General features: G+C 37.8%; 1 protein-coding gene across 1 annotated transcript in view; it reads left to right on the top strand.

The window, feature by feature from the left end:
• The window catches only part of SEMA3E (semaphorin 3E), a 152,417-nt gene that overhangs the window by 73,674 nt on the left and 55,111 nt on the right, over positions 1–23,632 (top strand). Inside the window, exons 2-4 of the mRNA XM_074869321.1 lie at positions 2,530–2,690; positions 15,023–15,082; positions 19,666–19,785. Coding sequence (XP_074725422.1) covers positions 2,530–2,690; positions 15,023–15,082; positions 19,666–19,785 — 341 coding nt within the window. The remainder of the gene's footprint in view (positions 1–2,529; positions 2,691–15,022; positions 15,083–19,665; positions 19,786–23,632) is intronic.

Below are 23,632 nucleotides of genomic sequence, written 5' to 3' on the forward strand. Positions count from 1 at the left end.
AAAGAAACACTGTCTCATTTATGAAAAATTTGCCTTCAGGACAACATGGAAATAAATCAGGGGAAGCTACCACAGTATCCTTTTGTGACTTGTATATAACTAGAATTTAAAATGTAATTCTTTTGACTCCAAGACTGACTCAAAAATAAAATATATTGAATGTTTTATATTCTTGAAAATAAAAAGTGGCTTTATTTAGGACAAGAAGAATATTTCTAGTTCTGCTTTCATTCCGTTTCTAATCTGATCACAGACAAGCAATGTTCTTCTGAAACAGCAATCTGATGGATTTGCTTGGTGAGAGAATGCCATGCAGTTCTGTGCTGAGTGTATCGCTGTCAAAGAATGTATATATGTTCACTGACCAGTATGCAAAACTTAGACAAAAAAGACTCGTTCTGCTCATTGTGATGCTCTTCTCTATGACTTAGTTTTCACATTAGTTAAGTGAAGCCAATCACACACAGGTACAAAGTGTTTTGATCTCTACTGTTAAAAAATGTTATAGAAAGCCTAGATATTAACATTATTCTGCAAAGCTATGTAATCAATAGATTCTTTCTGAACATAGCTCAGGAAAGAAATCAGTTCTGAGGATGAATTTCTAGTATGACTCCTTTGATAGAAATTTTATCATCTAGGGAAACAGCTTTCAGAAACTAGTTGGTTTCAGCTTCTGTAGACTTGAATCATACCTAGTCAACAAATGGAACAAAACATATTTATGTTATTATTAAATTCCTTTATCATCACCCACACAATATAATCATTTAAAAGAAAAAGAAATTGTGGCAATTTGTTGGATTAAAATAATATCCTCATTGAATGCTGAATTTCTTGCTTTGTCTCAAAATATTTGTTCTCTTTTCTATACTTTAGGATATAAGTAAGGTATCTCATGAGGAAAATTTGCCCTGCTAAATCTTTTTGTAGGTGAGGTAAATTCAGATTCAAATATAGAATTCAAGCCTCATTGGTTTGGAACACCCTTTTCTCAAGGAACACAGGACAAATTTTTAATATTGATTATGAATTTTGGTGGGTTTTAATATTTTTATTAATATTTATATATTTTTATAGATTTATTTTTATTAATTAATTTATTTATTTATATAAAAATATATATTTTTTATATATAGATATATATTTTTATTAATATAATATATTTATTAATATTTTTAATATTTGGGTACATTGTGAGGCTGCATTCTCAAGTTAAAGATATACATCAGTTTCTGAAAATCACAGCATATATGGATGGCATATATGGCATCCCAAGGGGACGCCATAGTGATAGACCTGTGTGAGGACTTTCTCTGACATGTAGGACCAGTCCCCTTGCAGAAGACCATCTGTGTCCTCTGTGTGGCTGACAAGGTGCTGCATGGACAAACTGCTGGTGTGACACACAAGCTGGAGCCTCCACCCCAAACTGGATAGGAGCCCATTTGATGTCTTCACTAGCTCTGGGACAATCCTACTTCTCCCAACATCAGCTACTGGACCACATCCAAACAGTTGGACAAATTATGCTTAGGGATAGCTGTGAGGATAAGCTGAAAGGAATTTAGTTGCTTTTACCAAGAGTGATTTTTGTTTCTTTAAAATAAAACAACTCACCACAGTATAGACATAGGAACAGAGTTCTTCTCCCCTACTCCCAGCTCTGCTGTTTTGGAGACCATCCTGAAGTACTCTTTGTAATGACTTCTGATGGTTCCTGACAGCAAAATGGTTTTCAGCTCCCCTGGCCTGCTGTGAGCCAGGCTGTGCTCTGCACCATCTGCTCGAGAGTGCAGAAAGACTCCCGTGCTTTCCTCTCTCCTCCTTCCTGAGGCCTGATTCCAAATTTCTGCAACATTACCTGGGATGAATTTCCCTTTCTCTGTGGAAGTGACTTCAGCCTGGATTATGTGCAGCTAAACCCCAGCTTCCCTTATCTGGTCAGCATATTTCTTGACAAAAGCAGTAATCACTTGGAAAATTATGGATATGCTTTTTACAGATTTCATACTGTTCTCACTGAATTTAGAGGCAATATTTTCAGTAAACTGAGTGGAGATAGAGCTGGGCTTAAAACAAGCAACCCCATCCCCCCAAAAAAGAAAAACCAGAACAATGCTGTATGCATAGTAAAAACCTGCAGTTTGACATGCCTGAGGGAAAGACAAGGAGACAATTTCCAGTAATTTGCTTTCAATTTCCATCAGTTCATTCATCTTTCCCCATTTGCAGTTAATGTCCTAAGCAGTGTATTTTCTCTTTTCAGAAAATATTAAGGAGAAAACTTATTTTCCCCCATCCCACTGAGCACAAACATTAGGATGTAAAGATTCATACACAAACCTCTTGGAGAGCTGGCTCATTTTGAAAATTGTTCACAGGTGTTTTGTGTCTCTTACTCAAAGATTATATGATTAGCATTTTAACGTCCCACAACTTCTTGTCTAGTTCCCTAGGAAGATATGAAAATGAAGCCATGAAAGCTAAGCTGTTTGGTATTTATCACGCACACTGTTTGTATTTCAGAGCTCTGGGATTTAAACAGGACGTCAGTCTTTCATAGCCCATTTGGATATCTTGGTCTTCATATAATGCTGCTGGATGAGTATCAAGAGCGGCTGTTCGTGGGAGGAAGAGACCTCTTGTATTCCCTCAGTTTGGATCGAATCAGCGACAACTACAGAGAGGTGGAGTAAAAAGCTATATATTAGTCACTTCATGTCATAATGTGTAGCACAGAGTATCAGAGTTTGCGTGCCTGGAAATGAGATAATGGAGTTTTTGTAGATGTCTTGTGCAAAAACTTTAAGGTCATGTTTATATTTAAGAAAACCACACTAATTAACACTTCTTCCCCAGTAATAACCCATACAGGTCACTCTAGGTGAAGAGATCTGAAGGTCATATATAGCTATTTCTCACTTTTTTTCAACATGTTTACAGATGTTTAGAACATCTCACACTTTGTGCATACCTGATATCTATATCTCTGCTATATTGTCAAGGAATAGTTTCTCCCTGGTATTTGTGGGGCACTTTTCCACAGCAGAAGAGAAGATGTAAAAAGAAAAAAAAAGAAATAAAAAAAATAATTAGCACATAAACTATAAGAGGTTTTCAGTAGCAGCGTAAACCATGCAGCTAATTTTTAACCTTCTTTAGAAACTGGATTTTTCACTACTTTGAACCAGAAGTGCTATTAAGTAGTGACTGAAGGTGGCTTTTGAATTCTACTCAATGGTCTGTGGGAGAAAGGTGGTTTAAGTCATAATCCTACCAGAAAGTTCAGTACGTTGTAGAAACCACAACTGATTGGCAAACTGGACATTGAAGTGGAGAGGCTGGAGTTTGAGCTGATGTGAGCCTTGGCTTCTTTGCTCACTTCTGCCCTTGTGTGAGAGACTGAAAGAGTTAATGCCTCAAACATTGTGTCTGCAGGTGAGCTGCAGGTGAGTGGGGGGTGCAGGCAGCAGGGCGGCAGCTCTCGCCTGGCACAGGGGGGGTGCTGGAGGGAGCACAGTTCCGTGTTACTGGGCAAAAAAACTTGCAGTTTATGTGGGGAAGGGTCTTCGCAACCACCCCCCAGTGGCACCTGTGCAGGTCGAGAGTTATACAAGCTGAACAGATGTTTGAAAGCCATATAAATCCTCAAGGGGTGTGACAGAGTGTACCAAGTAATTAGCATATGAAGCGAGTCTAGAGGTGGGGACTAGGACCCAAACCCCACCCTCCCTCACCTCTCATGTGAATGAGCCCAGGAAGGCCTGCCCTTTCCCTCACCTTGCATGCAAATGACTACAAGAGGATCTGCCCCCTCCTGCCTCGCCATGCAAACAAGCCAACATATTTAAGGAACAGTGAGCCACATCTCGGTGTGCACCCAACACCATCACTGACAAGACCAGGAACTGGACCAGAGATGTTGCTGGAACACAGGGTGGTGGTTCGTATCTCTCCTCTACCTCTATTTTTCTATCTTTCTCTCTCTCCCCCTTTCTTATATGTTACGGGCTGTTCAGCCCTTTTCTAAATAACAGGGTTTACTGTCCAATGTTGAAAACAGTTTACAGAGCTGTATAGGGTTTAATAAGCTTTATGAAGGTTTAATTGGCATCTGTTAAAATATAGATTCTGCCATTAATAATTTTTTCAATCAATCATTTGGTGTTATGTCACCTTAATTTAGCCCCAAGTGTATCTCAAACATTGAATATCGGAGTGGGATGTTCAGGACGTCCCTCTCTGGCAATAATTGGCCTACCTATTAAGGCACCCCTAGCCCCTCTAATCTTTGACGACCAGCTAGAATACAAGGGGATTCATCTCTTACCAGATTAATATGTCACCTTGAATGCAACACCTTGACAGTTAGGATTGGAATTATAGGGTGGTAAAGGAAGCTGGTAGGAGCATTGCTCCTGCATCACCCATCTTGACTGTGGATAAACAGTGTCTTGAACTCTTTCAGTGTTTTCCTTATCTACTTTTAAAAATTTTCCCAATGTGCTTTGAGATATTTTCATTCATTCTCAAATTAATACATGAATGAAAAAGTGAGTAATAAAATAAAGCCCCTCTGGAGAAATATGATTTTTGTTGATGCCCATACTGCACTGACCACTGATGTTTCAAATTCTTTTCTTTCTGCCCTCTTGTTGTAAGTGAATATCACTATTTTCATACCAACACTCCGGTCAACTTTACCATAAACAGCCTTGCTTATCTCCAAGTATAATTAGCAAGTTTCACTACTGTGAACAGATTCAATATGCTTTATCTTTTTTATAAACTGTTTGGGAAAGGCAGTCCTAGATACGGGGAGATGAATATACTCAGGGAGGCCATCTGAGAATTTATCTACATTTTAAAAAGTAAAATATTTTTTTAACTCCTCAGAGAGCAATGTTACATACTGAGCTTTTTTCCTTCACAGTGAGATATGACTTAACTCCTTTTCCATTTGATAAAAATTATTAATATCCTGTGACAAGATATTAGAGCTCAGGGATATGAAAACATTTAGGAAGCAGTAGTTTCTATAAAATAAGCTTTTTACCCCCTCTCTTCTTCCCCATTTTATGCTTCTGTCCAACCACCATTGTCCCATCTGGACACACTCTTGAATTCGTTCCTTCTTGTTGTTTTTAGATGGAAGATCAGCCATTTACTCTGAAACCATACTCTGTCTTGAGACCTGTGTGCAGAGTATGACAAATTAATGGAAGCTCTTCTTGCTTGCTTGCCTGCTTTTATGATGTGCAAAAGATGAGAAACTGGAATAAATGGAGCTTGACCTAGCGTGTTTAGAAACATGACCTCACTGGGACTCCCTTGAATACAAATGTCATGATCCTTTCCTCTTTTCCCAGTGTTCACACAGTGCAGATCTCGTTCAGTGATAGCTAGGGAAAACTTGATTGTCCTACAGCACTATCAGCAAAAATGTAGAATGAGACATTTCTGTTATATGAGAGCTTAATTACTGAGATACACTGGGAGAAGATCCTGGAATTGAGAGACTGATTGATTCATTATTACCAAAGTTCTTCATTAATCTGACGTTAACTGTGTGTTGGTTAGCCTTTGACCTTTTCTTTCCGACTGAATACTTTAGCTTAATTAGTCTAAAACGCCAGTTATAATCTCGTGAAAGTATAGGAGTGGAGGCAAATTGCTGGGTTTTATTCTGTCTCTGGTAACCAGGATGAGTCACTAGCTGAAAAAGAGATGTTTCATGAAGTTGGTAGTTTGGGGCAGATTCATATAGATCTTTTTCACCTTCTGTGTTCTAGAAAACAGTTTATGTGTTTTAATTCATTGCCATCCCTTCCTTCACAATTTGGTACATAAATATGTTTTCTAAAAACCAAACTAAACCCCATTCCCAAATAGAGATGTATCCCTTCTGCTGTAAAATGACCTAGTAATTCAGTTCTACTAAGCATATTAGAAGTCCCCCAAAAAAACAGAATGCTGAATAGACATAAAGTGCTTTTGCATTGAGACCTATTGACTGCCAAAATACTCCAGCATTTCCAAAAAACCTGAAGTTGTGATGCATATGAGGTATGCATCCTATAAATCTGCATTTGATAGACTACATTTTTTCTTAAGGTTCAATTCTCTTCAGCTCTCAAATACAAAGTAGCACTCTGAAGGGTAGATTATAGATTTTTCTTAGCTATTAGCTAATTAAGCTATTAGCTGTTTATGTATATATATCTACAAACATTATTTTAAGCATATATTATCCTGACCCCTTTTTATATCCAGTAAAGAAAAGATACGTACAAAATGGGAAAAATCTTTCAGGGAAGAAAAATACTACTGAATCCAGTGATTCAAGCTGAGCTCTCAACTGTGTCATTGAGCTTCCATGTCATCTTGGACAAAGACAGTCTCACTTCTCCATTGGTCAAGTTGTATTTCCATTGCCTATTTTCCTCTTTTTTTTTTGGTACTCTTTGTATCTCTCTTTTCATATAATACACACAGAAATTTTCTTGCTTAGATTATTTAATATATCTTACCATAGGTTTTTGAAACAAAGTTACTCATGCTTCTTGGTTTCTATATGAATACCCTAACACTAACAGTAGCAAGAATGAGGGACAATATGAAAAGTGGATATTTACAGATTATTACAGCCATAGAAGTACTTGAAACCTTGTGTAAAGACAAATCTTCAGAGGTACCTTCTTTGTGACCTTTTCTTTCCCTAAGATCTCATTCCCTCAGACAGCACCAAAGTTTTGGAATTAAACTTTACATATATTTGGGTTTGATCCAAAGTCTTTAAGCCTTGTAATAATTTTACACAGCGATAGAGAACTTTCTTTGATATTTTGTGCCAAATTTATTTAAAAAAAGCATTTCAGTTCATTGTAATTAGTGTCAGACCAGACCTTTGTTGACAGCAAACTTGAACCAATGCCAGTAGTTCATCACCACTGATCTAACAGCTCATAGAGAAGGATGACCTTTGTTTTTACTTTTCATCTCTTGATGGAGTTAAAAAAAACTGCACTTCCTGTTTGTCCACAAACTTCTTACAAATACTCTTTCTTCCAAGCTTCTGCTTCAAAGGGCTCATGAAGACCTTGCTCTGAAAAGAAGCCTTCCTACTTCTGTAAATAGGCTTGTGCAGGCAGATTTCAGTGTGCTGTTTCTGATCTAGTACAAGGTAGCTCCAGATTAGGGTTTATGTCTCAGTTGTAATACAACTATAGAGCTCTCATAATATATCCTGCCTCTAGTGAAGCTAGCTGTATTTCCATTCCAGAGCTGGCTGAACACAAGTCTGCAAGAGTAGGGCTTGCTTGTATCTCCTTGGAATACTGTGTAGGAACGTACATATACCCAAACTGAAATAAGAAGCACACAGTTTAGCAGTGAGTTGGATTATCCATTGGAATTACCTCCCGAGAGGTAATGGCTATGTATTTGTTGATAAATAGATATAATATCCAGTCATAACCAGATATTTCTGCAGAATTTTTGTTTCAGCCAAACAGAAGTTATGTGTTAATTAAGCACTATTTATTGACTTAAACTAGGGATGGGATAGTTGAATTCCTTAATTTCTCAGTCATATACTAGTGTTAAGACTAGCTCACAAAGTAGTTTATTTCGGTCTGAAGTATTATAAAGCTCATATAATTTCTTGAAATTAGTTTTCATTAGATGTGCCATCATGTTTTTTGAGGTTAGTTACTTAATAGGAAAACTGTTTGGAGACACTAATTAACATTCCAGCTCCAATTAAAGTTTTTCCCACATCTGAATTGCCTCAGTAGCCATTGTCTGTACTGCCTTATAATTACATTTTTCCCATGAGAAGTATATTTAAAAGTAGCTTTCCCCTGTCTTTTAAATACAATGTTAAAATTATATCATCCAGGTCTCAAGGATGACAATATTATGGTGTAAGATGAAAAATATCACTAAACAAGCAATTTAAAAATTCATTTCATAATAACCTGCAGGGGTGAAAAGTTTTTAGAAATTATGTCCAAGCCAATAATTATGTCAAGCATGCAACCCAATGAAGTATATGTTAGTATGATGTTATTCCAGTCTAGATGCACAGGAAAATTTCCCAACGATAGTTATTGACAGCTTGCCAAAAGATTGTAATCCTGGCAAAGAATCAATTCAAAATTAAAGTTGGTAGTTGTCATAACTCTAAAGCATAAACATCAGGAAAAATAATATGTGTCAGGTTAAAGGCTACTATTACAGCTGATTAATATCTGGATTTCCATGCAGTGCAAACATATCCTATGTTATGCTAGTTAAGTAAAACAGCAATAATTACACAAATATAATTAATTACGGTAAGTACACCGTGATAAAGTATTGAGCTATTACTATAGATTTCTTTGCAAATGATCATAACAGACCAAGCAGCTCTTCTCAGTTGTTTTAACTGAGCTAAGAAATCCTCATGAAAATTTCAAGATTAAAAACAATAAAATACTTTTATGTTTTGCAGAACATTTTTTTACTATACAGATTTTTGACTACTGTGCTTAGACTCAAGATGCATACAAAATCAAATTTTGAAATTTGGTATGATAGCAAAATCTGATATGCAGAGGTTTTTTCAGTCTCTAGTCTAAAATAATTTTGAAGAGATTAAAATTTTAATGATCATTTATGTTAAGACTCATAAGCCTCGTAAGAGTTATGAGTCTTAAAAAATAATTTCTGGAGAGAAAACCTTCTTCAGAAGACTCATATGTATCACTAAAGTCATAATTCAGACCCATTACTTCTGGCAAATAACATGGACTTGCCTTAGGGGTAGGTAATTTACTATGAGCATCTACACGTCTGCACAACCTACAGAAAAGATACAGAGATGTTTGTCTTTCTTACACCTTCTGTTAGACATCTTTTGATAAGATATGCCATTATAAGTATCCCAATAGGGAATACACATATGGCTGAACCAACACAGAACCTGGGCTTCATTTGGAGAAGAATTTGTGCAGGAATCACTTTGGAAAGCAATACCTAGCAGCAGTGATACATAAAGGGACAGAGAGTAGCCCAGATGAACTTGTGGCTCCGACACTGGTGTTACCAGCAGGGCTTTGGATTTTTCAATCACGGGTTAGTATACAGGACACCAGGCCTTTTGGCAACAGATGGGATGCACCTGTCCCAGTGAGGGAAAAGGCTCTTGGGGCAGGAGTTAGCTGGGCTCATTGAGAGAGCTTTAAACTAGATTTGAAGGGGAAAGGGGACAAAACTAGAACTCCCAAATATAAGCCCCAGGAAAGATTACCAGAATTTCTGGGATGCTGTGCCAGCAACGACCCTCACCCTGCCATCTCAGTGGAGGCAAGGGATGGAGACATGCAGCACAACAAAGATGCAAGGGATATTGATGGATCAGTAACCATGGTAACACTTGTGAAAGGTCAGGCTGGACTTAGGACCTCTACATGCAAAAGGTGCTGGGGACATCAACCCATCTGAAGTGCATCTATACTGATGCACACAGCATGGGTAACAAAGAGGAAGAGCTTGAAGACATGATGAAACACTAAAATTATGATGTAGTGGCTATCACAGAAACACAGTGAGATGTCTCCCATGACTGGAGTGCACCAATTGATGGCTACAAGCTCTTTAGGAGGGATAGACAAGGAAGGAGAGGTGGTGAGGTGGTGTTGTATGTTAAGGACTGTTATGGTTGCTTTGAGTACAAGTGTAGTGAAGACAGGGTGGAGTGTCTTTGTGTTAGAATCAGGGGGAAGGCCAACAGGGCAGATGTTGTAGTGGGAGTCTATTATGGGCAACCCAACCAGGACAGAGAGGTGGATGAAATATTCTATAGGCACTTAGGAGAAATCTCATGACCGCTTGCCCTTGATCTTGTGGGAGACTTCCCAGACATCTGCTGGAAATACAACACAGCAGTGTGGGACCAGTCCTGGAGATTCCTGGAATGTTTGGAAGATAATTTCCTGATGCAGCTGGTGAGTGAACCGACCAGAGATGGTGCCCTGCTGGACCTCCTTTTCATGAACAGACAAAGACTGGTGGAAGGTGTGGTGGTTGGAGGCCAACTAGGGCACAGCAATCATGAAATAATAGAGTTCTCTATTCTTAGAGAGACCAGGAGAGGGGAAAGCAGAACTGCTATCCTGGACTTCCAAAGGGCTGACTTTGATTTGTTTAGGCACCTGCTTGACAGAATCCCTTGGGAGACAGTCCTGAAGGCTGTAGGGGTCCAGGAAGGCTGGACACTCTTTAAGAAGGAGGTATTAACGGCACAGGTGCAGGCTGTCCCCAGGTGCTGTAAGAGAAGCTGGCAACAGAGAAGGCCACCCAGGCTGAACAGGGAGCTTTGGCTGCAACTCAGGGAGAAAAGCAGAGTTTACTGCCTTTGGAAGAAGGGACTAGCTTACAAAGATGCTGTGAGGCTATGCAGGGTGGAAATCAGGAGGTCTAAAGCCCAGCTAGAAACTAATCTGGCTTCAGCAGTCAAAGATAACAAGAAATGTTTCTATAAGTATGTCAACAGCAAAAGAAAGACCAGGGAGAGCCTCCATCCTCTGCTAGATGCATGAGAAAACATGGCAACGAGTGATGAGGAAAAGGCTGAGGTGCTTAATGCCTTCTTTGCCTCAGTCTTTAATAACAAGACTAGTTGTACTGAGGGAATCCAGCCTCCTCATCCAGAAGACAGAGACTGGGAGAATGAGCCCCCCACAATCCAGGAGGAGATAGTCAGTGACCTACTGCATCACATAGACATACACAAGTCTGTGGTACCGGATGGGATACACCCGAGGGTGCTGAAGGAGCTGGCTGGGGTGCTCACCAAGCCGCTTTCCATCATTTACCAGCAGTCCTGGCTGACCAGGGAGATCCCAACAGATTGGAAATTGGCCAATGTGACTGCCATATATAAGAAGAGTCGGAAGGATGATCCGGGAAATTACAGGCCTGTCAGCTTGACTTCGGTGCCCGGGAAGCTGATGGAGCAGCTAATCCTGAGTACCATCATACAACACATGCGGGACAACCAGATGGTCAGGCCCAGTCAGCATGGGTTTATGAAAGGCAGGTCCTGCTTGACAAACCTGATCTCCTTCTACGACAGGGCGACCTGCTTATTGGATGAGGGAAAGGCTGTGGATGTTGTCTACCTTGACTTCAGTAAGGCCTTTGACACCATTTCCCACAGCATTCTCCTGGTGAAACTGGCTGCTCGTGGCTTGGATGGGCACATGCTTCACTGGGTAAAAAACTGGCTGGATGGCCAGGCCCAAAGATTTGTGGTGAACGGAGTTAAATCCGGTTGGCGGCTGGTCACGAGTGTGTCCCCCAGGGCTCAGTTTTGGGGCCACTCCTGTTTAACATCTTTATTGATGATCTAGACGAAGGGATCGAATGCACCCTCAGTAAGTTTGCAGACGACACCAAGTTGGGTGGGAGTGTTGATCTGCTCGAGGGTAGGGAGGCTCTGCAGAGAGATCTGGACAGGCTGGAGCGATGGGCTAAGGCCAACTGCATGAGTTTCAATAAGGCCAAATGCCGGGTGCTGCACTTGGGCCACAACAACCGCCAGCAGCGCTACAGGCTTGGGGAGGAGTGGCTGGAGAGCTGCCAGTCAGAGAGGGACCTGGGGGTGTTAACTGACAGCCAGCTGAACATGAGCCAGCAGTGTGCCCAGGTGGCCAAGAAGGCCAATGGTATCCTGGCTTGTATCAGAAATAGCGTAGCGAGCAGGGACAGGGAAGTGATCCTACCCCTGTACTTGGCACTGGTGAGGCCACACCTCGATGACTGTGTTCAGTTTTGGGCCCCTCACTACAAAAAGGACACTGAATGACTCAAGCGTGTCCAGGGAAGGGCAACGAAGCTGGTGCAGGGTCTGGAGCACATGTCATAGGAGGAGTGGCTGAGGGAACTGGGGTTGTTTAGCCTGGAGAGGAGGACGCTGAGGGAAGACCTCATCACCCTCTACAACTACCTGAAAGGAGGTTGCAGAGAACTGGGGATGAGCCTCTTTAACCAAGTAATAAGCGATAGGACAAGAGGTAATGGCCTCAAGTTGCACCAAGGAAGGTTTAGACTGGATATTAGGAAGCATTTCTTTCCAGAACGGGTTGTTATGTGTTAGAATGGGCTGCCCAGGGAGGCGGTGGAGTCCCCATCCCTGGAGGTGTTTAAGAGTCGGGTTGACATAGCGCTGAGGGATATGGTGTAGTTGGGAACTGTCAGTGTTAGGTTAATGGTTGGACTAAATGATCTTCAAGGTCTTTTCCAACCTAGATGATTCTGTGATTCTGTGATTCTGTTGTGACTGCCCCATCATTGAAAGTGTTCAAGGTCAGTCTGGATGGGGTTTTGAGCAACCTGATATAGTGAAAGTTGTCCCTGTGTATGGCAGGGGGTTGCACTCGATGATCTTTAAAGGTCCCATCTAACCCAAACTCTTCTATGACTCTATGGTTCATTCTATAATTCTATGTTAAGGACCAGATTCTTGTTGCTTACATTGAAGTTGGTTTTCAGAATTCCATACAAAGCAGGGGCATTGGGTTATCTCTTTGGGTTTTTTTCCCCTTAATTCTGTGTATGCATTTAATTCAGTATGTCTTAAGTGAAAAATGTGCATATATAGTGTTTTCAATAGCACTGGGACTAAGTATCCAAATACAAAAAAATCACCTACACACAGTGTATTTAATATTAGGTTACAGAGACAAAAGTTTTATTCCCTCTGTGGTGTCTCTGTTCCTAACAGCCACCTACACCTGATATGAGCAAAAACCCCAATTTTAGGCCGCTAGGTAGAACATTTCTTCTGGCAGTGGAACTGTGGCTTCAAACGTTTAGGCTCAGGAGATCCTAGAGTTCATATCTCCTAACTTCTAGGCTTTTGAATTAAGGAGAGGTTGTTGCCTATTCAATTTTTGACCAGAGAATAAAGTAAATGACTGTGGATCCTGAGTTTTTCACTGAATGAAAAAGGAATGGTATGACCAGAGTGACTGGATGAGTGCCCTCATGGGAGCTCAGCAGAGGTCAGGTACCTCACCCAACTACACAGCAGCAATGCAGAGACTAGATGAGAGTTACTTCTGATCATACATAGATGACTATAAGACCATCTGATTGAAAACAAATGTTCTGATTCATTTTAGGTTCCTTGCAGGATTTAGATGGTGTCTGAACATAGGTGGTCTGATTTGGGCACTGAGACCTAAACACTGACAGGCTGCTGAGGCTGACAAGAATAACATATAGTTGACCTCCTGCTTTTAAGTACTAGGCCTCTAGGATTTATAATTTATCCCCACTTTTCTTGCAATTTACTTTTCTTATAATTTAACTCCAGATTTTCTTGGGTTAGAATTATTTCAAGAAAACAAAGTTAATTCAATTACAAGAAAGGAATAAAAAAGCCTAGCAGAAGAATTTAATTTTGAAATGTTTTCCAGATACAAAAATAATTTGTGATTGGACTAATGACAAAAATGTCTTCATGATGACATCCTTTTTTTGATACTTATTGGTTTTCAGCCAACCCTGATATCAGTGAAGTGATTTCTGTGTTTTTGTTTTCACTTTTAAAAGTTCTAAGAAATGAAGTAATCATTCCAGTCTGCTCAGTCATTGTTTAACATTGTTTTCATCCAGCTAAATCATGCATCTGGAATGAAATGTAAATTTTATACAGTAGGTAGCTGCAAAAAAAATCTCACTTGTATAATTTGGCTTCACTTCTAGTAATTGACTGTGAAGAGCAGATCCTAGTCCCACGAGGTTGATTGCTGACCCTCATTAACTTCACTGTAAAATTTTTTCTTTCCTAAGTGTCACTTAAAGCAGAAAGTCAGTAGTTCAAAATTAGTATTCTGTGTTGAAAGTCACCGACAATTTAGCAGAGATGCTTCTACTGAATTTATATAAAATGTTCTATACATTAACTTCCTTTAACTTCTGTTGACTAGTATTAAGTTTGCTGAGTTACCCTAAGCAAAGCAGTTATGTTTCAACAAAAATATATCTTACGTTATTATAAACTTTTATATATATTTAAAATTAAAACTGGAATATTTTACTTGAAAACTTTTCAAATAGTAGCAGAAACTTGATTAAACTTTATAACATACAATAAAAAGTGTATATATAGTATGATGAGTCAAGTAAAGACAAGTGTAAAGTCTTGCACCTGGGATGACATAACCAAAGAACCCAGTACAGACTGGGATCTGTGTGGCTGGGGAGTGGCCTTGCTGAAAGGGACCTGGGTGTCCTGGTCAACAACAAGCTGAACGTGAGCTAGCAGTGCATCACTGCAGCAACAAAGGCAAATTGGATCCTGGGCTGCATCTGCAGGGGCGTTAGTAGCAGAGACAGAGATGTGATCATGCCACTCTACTCAGTGCTTGTCAGGCCACACCTGGAGTACTGTGTCCAGTTCTGGTCCCCACAGTTCAAGGAAGATGTGGACAGACTAGTGAGGGTCCAAAGGAGGGCCACAAAGATGATCAAAGGGCTGAAGAACCTGCCTTACAAGGGATGACTGAAGGAGTTAGGTCTCTTCTCCCTGAAGAAGAGAAGGGGGAACTCATCACAGTGTTCCACTACTTAAAAGGCAGCTATGAAGAGGACAGAGGCTCTCTCTTCACAAGAAGTCACATGGAGAAGACAAGGGACAATGTGTACAAGTTGCACCAGGAGTTAATAAATTTTTTACCGTGAGAACAATCAATCACTGAAACAACCTCCCCATGTACATGCTGGAGTCTCTGTCACTGGAGGTTTTAAACATGTGGTAGGACAGGATGCTAGATAATCTCATCTAGAATCCCTTTCCCACAAAAGATTGAATGAGATGATTTTTTGAAGTCCCTTTCAACCTGGGCTGTTTTATGATTCTATAATTCTGTTCTGAGTTTTTCACATGAAAAGTAATGGAAAAGCTGAGTTGACATAATCAGACTACAAATTAAATGATTTTCTCTGTTTGTTTTTTTCTTTTCCTCAGATCCATTGGCCTAGCACACCTCTGCAGACAGAAGAATGCATAATTAAAGGAAGAGATGCTGTAAGTATCATTAATTGCAAATCAAATATACTTTAATTATACCAGTGGCTGGTCCAAAAAAAGGATTCAGGCATCCCTAAACTTCAGAGAGATCAAAGCACAGATATAATTCTCAGTGTTGTAGCTGAAAAGCATGTAACTACTGTGACCACAATAAGTTATTAGTTTAATTGCTTTTCAAACCAGCTCATAACAGGCAATGAACAATTTGGTCATCTGAACTTTTTCCTAATTCTTCTTCTCATGATATCAAAGAAGGTACGTTAATAATTCTCCTTTCCCATTTCTATTTCCTTTTCTTTTCATACACATAGGATACCTTCTCCATTCAAACTTTTTCACATTCTAATTTATCTTTAAAAATCGCATTCTCTAATTACTTTTAAAAAAGCAATTAAATTATTAGTAATTATAAAATACACTCTAAATTGTTTTGTCCTGTAGGTTTTATGGTATATTAATTAAAAATATTCTGTTCTAATGATCCCTGAAACTCTTCTGTACTTGTGATCCAGTGCTTTGACAGTAATCAGTTCCCAGGGAAAGACCTGAAAGCTCACTGACATCCAGAAGCTGATATCATTGGCACCAGCAGATGAAAGTTCTTCTGGATGGGAGCTCTCTTAATTTTGCAGTGAACCAAGCTCATTATCTGCACCTCATAAACACACAGCAAGTACAACACCTAATAAATCCAACAGCTGAGAGAGCTCACGCTGTACCAAAGGATTTTAAAATTATGATAGTTTTACAGCAACTGTGACAGGAACATAGGACATAGAAGGGCACATACAAGGTTTTCCCACAAACACAGCAAACAGGCAGCCTTGATGATAACCACAGCATATTCCCAGTGAAGATTAGGAATCTATAAAGATTTCAGTTGAAGTACAAACATGAGAACTGTTCACGTCAAGGGAATCGGTGAACCAGATTGGAAAATAATAATAATAACGAAAAAAGAACATGATATTTTACTCCTTACACTCACATGGCCCAAAACTGATCCTTTTTGAGGTATATTAAAAGTTCGTTGCATTTTTGTGGGGTTTTGTACCCTTGAGAATTTCAGGTGGCCTTGGTTGAAAATGGTGTTTTCCCACATTATCCAAATTTTGTGGTCATATTAAATGTATCCAAAACCTAAATTTTTTGAGCTTTATTTAATACTACCTCTCAACATAGGTTGTTATTAGTTAAAGCTCTGTCATCTTTCCTTCACCACTACATGACGAGATTTATTTTCTGATACTTTGACAATATTCTTTGGGCTACATAAATACAGAAATAGGTGCTGTTGTTCCAATGTAATATAAAGGTTTCCCCCTCAGACTTATGAGATTCCCTAAAATTAAAATTCTTTTACAATCCAGTCTGTTAGTATAAGTCTTCAAATTTGCATTGTAATGAATGTGATCATTTAAAGAACATCATATGTTTCCCACATCTCTCTGTACTGTGAAAGTTTGTTGTCTCTATTTTTTTAAAAGAAAACCACAGAATTTTTAAATAAGCACAAGACTCCAGAACTGGAGTCTTTAAGAAAAAGATATTAAAATTGTAAAAGCTGGAAATAATGCAATACCAAACAATATTCTGATCCTTCTGAGACCTAATTATATATGGGACTATGTGAATGAGTAAGAGTAATTAATTCCAGGGAAACCATAGTAATTTTCATTAGCATGCTCAGTATTCAGTAAGCTAAATTGCTCAACCTGAAATGAATCTAAATTAGAATCAAAACTTTCCTATTACTTTCCTTTTCACTGTCATTGTTTGTATCCATAACCAATATTGACTTAATGGCATAATGTCTTAAAATCAACCCTTTGCCATTTCTAAGTGCTATTTTTCATAGTGTAAGGTCTCAGAAAAAAAATTACTCATCAGGCCACTTTTACAAGCTTTTACAACCTTTAAAAGCTATCAGTTTGTCTTGCAGCAGTAAAACTGAAAGTACTGTAGTCATAAACACAGTTTCAGAGAGTTTGTAACAGCCTTAATAGGACAGTTAGAAAAGCCTTGTCTTAAAAACATATGCTTCATCCTAAACTCAGGCCACACTTTTCTGATCCAGGTCAAGCCAAGGAAAAAGTCCTTCTGCTCTTGTCCAGTGTGCCAGGAAACACACCTGTTAACCTGTGGTGTGAGAGCTTTTGATCCTTTCAATTATTTTATCAGAGTTGGAAATCACTCAGATATAGAAATAAAATTCTATAGTAATGACTAACTCCTTCGCACTGAGAAGTTTCAGATGAATAAAATTCCACAGATCTATTAATATGTCTGTGGAGCCTCCTAAAGACAATCACCACATTTAATAAATTAATATAGTAGAAAGAAATCTTATTTGTTCCTTTGGCTAATGCCTCTTTTCCTTGTTATGTGTACAGGATATTATTAGTGGGGCCAGCAGCAATGCTTGGTTGCCTGACATTTCCCAGAATAGCACCTTTTTTATTTGTTTATAAATGATAAAATCTAGCCATTTGGAATGACTTTTTTCTATATTTGGTATCTGCCTCATCCTGTTTTTTCTGCAGAAACTTTCAGGCATTTCTATGAAGGCACACAGGAGAAAAAAATGTGTGATTTTTGCTCATTAAAAAAAAATCCTAAGATGTCTCTTCCTCCACAGTGTTGTTGAGACAAAGATGAAAAGCTGCAGGCATATGCGGATAAAAAAGGAAATCAAGGAGTAAAGACCAGACCACCACTGAGAGAGAACAGAGGGGATAAGTCAGGAAGGTCATACCTGGAGGGGAGGGAGAATGAGGACCAGCATCTGTGCCCAGTAAAGCATCTATTTTAAAACTGCAAAACATTATAAAATTCCTATGTATTACATTCTGCTACCACCAGTCAGCAAATGTTTGTGAAATGCATATACAAAGTGGGCACCTCTGTCTTTGTGTACTGATCCATGTATAGAGGATCACATCCCACTAATCTCAAATCTTTCTTCTCTCAATTTGTCTGACAATTTAAGCAGCAGGTTTTTTTCAGTGGGTCTAAAAATTTTTGTTCAGGTGAGAGACCATGTGGATGCCATGTGAAGGAAGACCTTTATTTTTTTCATTTACTTTAAAAAAATAAATAAATTTGTTAGGAATTAAGAAGATTAAGGAATATTGCAAGGTTGATTTGTCCTTTGCATATACAGAATTTTTAATTACATGAGAGATTACCTGCCTGTGTAGATTACCTGCTTCTTTCAATTAGCATGATATATCTTCAAGGTGAATGGTTAAAGAGTTTCATGTATCAAAGGAGAATTTTTCCTTAGGAACCTTATTTATCTGTTGTAGCAGTTGGAAGACTTGCACTGAATGACACAACGGTTTGAAGAAGGAAGAAAGATGGTTTAGTTTTGAACCTAATGTGGACTTGTGAGAGCTGAATTCTGCCCATGGCCCTGCCCCAAATTCATCCTCTGTGACATTAAATTCTTGCAGATGGTTAAAAAGACCCAGGATTGTTCTCATATAAATATGGCAGTCTGAAAACTAGAGTAGTCATCAGTGAAGGACAGCAAATTTTCAAAAAGGAAATTCCTCCACTCTGTTTTACACATTCATTTTAGATAGAATTAATTGTCTTTTGGAGATGTCTGGCCTTCTTCGTTGATTATTGAAAAAGTCTAGGAGAATAGCATAAATTACATGTCTAAAATTTAGAATAGCTAAAGTTAGCTAAGATTAATCCCATTATAATTGTCTTCTTAAACTTGGTGTCACTGTCTTAAAAGCCAGGGTCCGAGTTGCAGAAATGTTGAGCAATGAATGGAATTGAACAGGAATTTTGCTCCAAGCATAGAAATCATTGCAAAATGTTAAATACTCTGTAAAACTAAGTCCCAGGAGTCCCAAAATCAATGGATACTTTTATCTCACTGTCTCAATTCCAAGTTTGGCACAGGAAGGATGATGACCCCACATCTCAAAGGGATGTTTGAAAAATTTTTAATTGTAAAATTTATGAAGCTGTAAATACACTAATGAGTCCCAGAGTACTGCCCCAGGGGCAATGAATAATTTCTTCTTCAAAGGAGGGTTTGAACAGTGGGAACAGATAAAGCATGAGGCTATACAATATAAAAAAATATTAATTAGCAATTAATTATACAAGAAATTAGTGGTGCAGTGGTCTTATGGAAAAAATGTAAGGAAAAAGGGGTTTTTTCTTGAGATATTTATCTTGAGAGAAGCCATTTGCTGACTATTCACGTCTCGTGCTCTGAGTCTAATGTCTAGTAGATCTAATAATGCTTAGTAAAACAAATATTTAGATTTGTAGAATATCTCTGAGAATAAAGAAGCACAAAAGTGTGGTTTATAACTTAATAACTCCTAACTGGTTAAGCATCTAAAATAAATTGTGATAATTCAGTGCTCTAAACTTGCTTTTTTCGTGTCAAATGTCCATCCATTAAATTGGTGAGATTGAGGTACTAGCATGAAGTGGGAGAAGTAAGATGTTATATTTAACAGAACAGAAAATTTCAATATGCAGAATATCACCTAAGGGTGATTTTTAAAAAATGCTAATATTTTGCTATGTTTATTTTTTATGTAAACAAGGATGAATGTGCAAATTACATCCGTGTCCTTCACCGATACAACAGAACGCATCTTCTGGCTTGTGGAACAGGAGCTTTTGATCCGCTCTGTACTTTTGTTAGAGCTGGACATCCTTCAGAGGTAAGAAATGTGTTATACAGCAGTGATTCTTTTGGTCTGGATTCTAGCAAAGACTCTATGGTTAAAAATAAATATTTAAGTTCAAGTGGTCAGAGTTCTCATACAAACCGTACAGGAGGTATTTTCCCTGATGAAATGTAATGCTGGTCTAAAATTCAGTTTGTGACTAAAGGAACTCACTAATGACTGAAGGTATATTTTGGAGAATTATGCAAAGAACTCAAAGTCATTTTCATCTTAGTATTTTATTAGTAGATAAGCTGATATAGCAATTCTTATAAAAAAATATTAAATATTTTTTGGTTTTTAGCTAAATGTTTGATTTGTTTTGCTTTGGGTTTTTTATGAAATAATATACCATATTACAAAATGCACATTAGTTTGATGGGAGATTAAATGCCTTAATAATTCTTTGCTAAATTCAGCTTCTTAGTGTTGATCACACTCAGCAAGTGTGTGTTAGCTCCTTAATGACACTCAGCTACAGCGGAGTGAAATTGTACTGCAGAGAAGGCCTACAGACAGGAGTGAGATTTTCAAGGTGATTGCAATTACGAGTCCACACTTAGATGCAGGTTCAATTCTGTGGATATTATTTATAAAATAATACAGAGTGAACCATAAAGACCAACCTTACTTATGACCATGAGAAAAAATAAAGCTTCAAAATAGGTAAAGTCACAAGTGCTTTCCTCTCCATTTCCAGATATTTCCAAATATTTGTCAAAACCTTTAAGCTACATCATAAATAGTCAGTTGATGTGTATGTGTATATATATATAAAAAAAACCCATAGAAATGTTGTGTTTAATGTTTTATGCAGCTGAACTTGGATAAATTGGAAAAACTCCTATATCCTAGAAAATTAAAGCTAAATTTTGAATTATGTTTGGATTCTTTTGGTCTAATGGTCAGAACAACAGGAAAACAGAGGACAGGGGCTGGACCTGACTTAAAATAAGCATTTGGCTAAAATAAATAATAATTCCAGATATGAAGTTTTTTAAAGTGGACTCATATAAATCAACTAAGATATTTACTTCAGTAAAATTTTTTTGAATAAACTTCTCCAAGTGCTAGAACCACATCACCAGAAACAATCTCCAAGGATCCAATCCGTGCCGTGCTCCAACTGCAATCAAGATCAGAAGCATCTCAGAAGTTAAGACCCCAACACAGCACTTACATTTGAAATTATTTCAATTGCAGAAACACACTGTCTTCTGAAATTGAGGAACTAAATAATTAGCAATTTTAAAATAAGGCAACTTTACATATCTTCTTTGCTCCTCTTGTGAACCTCCTGTCAGGCTTCCTGGTACAGTTTGAAGGAAGAAATGTCTGTATATTTAGGAACACTATTTAAGAAAGCATAAGCAACAGGCTAATAAAAATAGAAACCAAACAAATAAAATATGAGAAACAAGACTCATATATAAGAATGCGTGGCCCATGATTGTCTCCTTATGTATCACTGTCCTTCCTTCCTTTCTTTTTGTTTATTATTCTCCCTTGTCAAACTGATGTTCTAAAATTTTACCCACACTGAAGTCATGGGAAAATTACCGTTTTTCTGTTTGTGTAGACCAACAGGAAATATATTTGCTATACTAATAAGTAGCTATATTAGTTTTCATTATCTGAAAAGCTGACCATCAGGATTAAAAAAGACAGGTGCCATGTGTATGTTAGGTTAAAAATAGTACATGGTATGTGACTGAGTGGTCAAATCGTAATCTTGCTTTCTTTGACTGATAAGGACATCGTGTAACTGTAGGAAGTGAAGAGACAAGATCCTTCCTCAGAAAATTGCAGATCAGTGTCTCTTTGCTGATCACTCTGGTCAGAGTATCCTGATCCAATGGCTTCCAATTACTGTCCCCTATTTCTCCACCTCAGTTCTCTGTCATGGAAATGAGAGTAACAAATGAAACAGTCTTAAAAATATAATGATACTATTCCATTTCTAAACAGGACCCAAACACCTTTATTAAAAAACTGGCAAAACTGAGAGTTTTAATTTGAAGGGTAAATGCTGGTTTATAATATGCAGTTAAATGCAGTTCATAATATGCACCTGGCTGAAAGGAACATTTTTTAGATATTGTCAACTATTTTTATTAAATAAATTGAACTTCAATATAAGTAAAATCTAACTGATCTGCAAACTAAGTTGCTTCTGAACAGAATCTCTTTAAGTAGCACAAGTTGTACTTGAGGCTTATGTACATTTGAACAATGATACGTTGCGGATATGTTGAGGTGTAAAGGGTGGGAGGTAAAAAGGGAGCCCTTATAGCAGACTTCTGTGTACCTAGATACCTAGCTAATGCAGCATATGAAGCTAGATTCACTCTTCCATACGGAACTATGAATCAGCATGGTCAACACAGAGGAAATAATTGCTCTGTAGTCAGGGACCTTAACCATGAGTTTCAATAGCGCTTCCTGAGGTGATGGCCAAGGGAAGATGTGACTTTGTCAGTAAAAACTGCAGGGTTCTTAAAGTACAACTGTATATAAATACAAATTAGAGATATAGGTGTTTAAGAACATGATAGAATAGCAGGACTATATTTTCTATAACCTTATCTCTCACAATTTACTGAGCAGAGAAACAATCTGTCAGAAAAAAACATCCAGTTGAGGCTCTTGTTCTTGGTGCTCACTAGTCCCATGCTGCAGGAAAATTTATTTCGTTGTTAGCTTGCAACAAAAGTTTACATAAAGTCATCCATTTCTGAATAGTCATTTGGTAAGAAAATGAATCATTACCATTTTTCCTTTGAACAGAGAGAATATCCCAAAGCCATGATCATAATCATACAGTATGGCGTCCTGATCTACTATTTAGCATGTTTTTGTGAGGTGCAATCCAGTTTATGAAAAAGACCGTTCTGCCCCCTGTATAGTCTTACATTCTTATGCAACTACAAATACATGCTTTCTTAACAAAACCAGGTTTGAGCTGTGTCTTTCAGAACAGTGAACTCTTGTCAATGAATAGTAAATCCAAAAGTAGATTTTTGTCTCCAAAAACAAGCAGAATTTGATTGCCTCATTGGCAGATCATTACTCCAATGGAACTGAAAATCAGAACCTCTGAGTTTCTCAAAAAAAAACCAATAAAAATGCCCATTCCCCTAAACAGTCTCCCTAGAAAATATTAATTTACTATGTAGTCATTGAAATGTGCTTTGAAATCTTTCACAATCAAATTGTACAATGATACAATATATGTTTAAAAGCTTTTTTCATGCTTATCATGGTTAATAGAAATTTAATGAAACCATGTATTTTGACTTAATATAAATAATGATATTTGAATACGTTGATCATATAAAATAACAAGCAATAAATATTGGATTTATTAAATTCTGCCTCAAACTTGTGTCGTACCACCAGAGCCCAAGCAAATATATTTTTCTAAATCAAATTATTTATACATTCTATGATACACTATATATCCATTTGAAGGATTACATATATAACGGTTTGCTGCAGTTATTCTATTGTAATATTGGTTTAATTGATACTGCTTTGCAATTCCAGGCTGTTCACTTTTTAGTAAAGTTGTGCCAGATATTACCTTTCTAAAAATATACAAGTATAGTCACTGACAGCAACATGCAGATTCTTATCTTTTTCTCTCTTTCTAATTACTTTGACTCTGATGAATGTTGCTTTCCCAAGTTTAAACATTTCAGCAAATTACCCAATATTTTTCTGCCATTTAGAAATAAGTTACAAATTGGGAAAAATAGGAGTGCTGACTTTGCAGACAGAAAAACTATTGGTGTTTGCAAAAGAACATATTACAATATCTTGTCCAAAAAACCATAAGCAA

This window comes from Strix uralensis, chromosome 5 (genome assembly GCF_047716275.1).
Source record: "Strix uralensis isolate ZFMK-TIS-50842 chromosome 5, bStrUra1, whole genome shotgun sequence".
Classification (NCBI taxonomy): Eukaryota; Metazoa; Chordata; class Aves; order Strigiformes; family Strigidae; genus Strix; species Strix uralensis.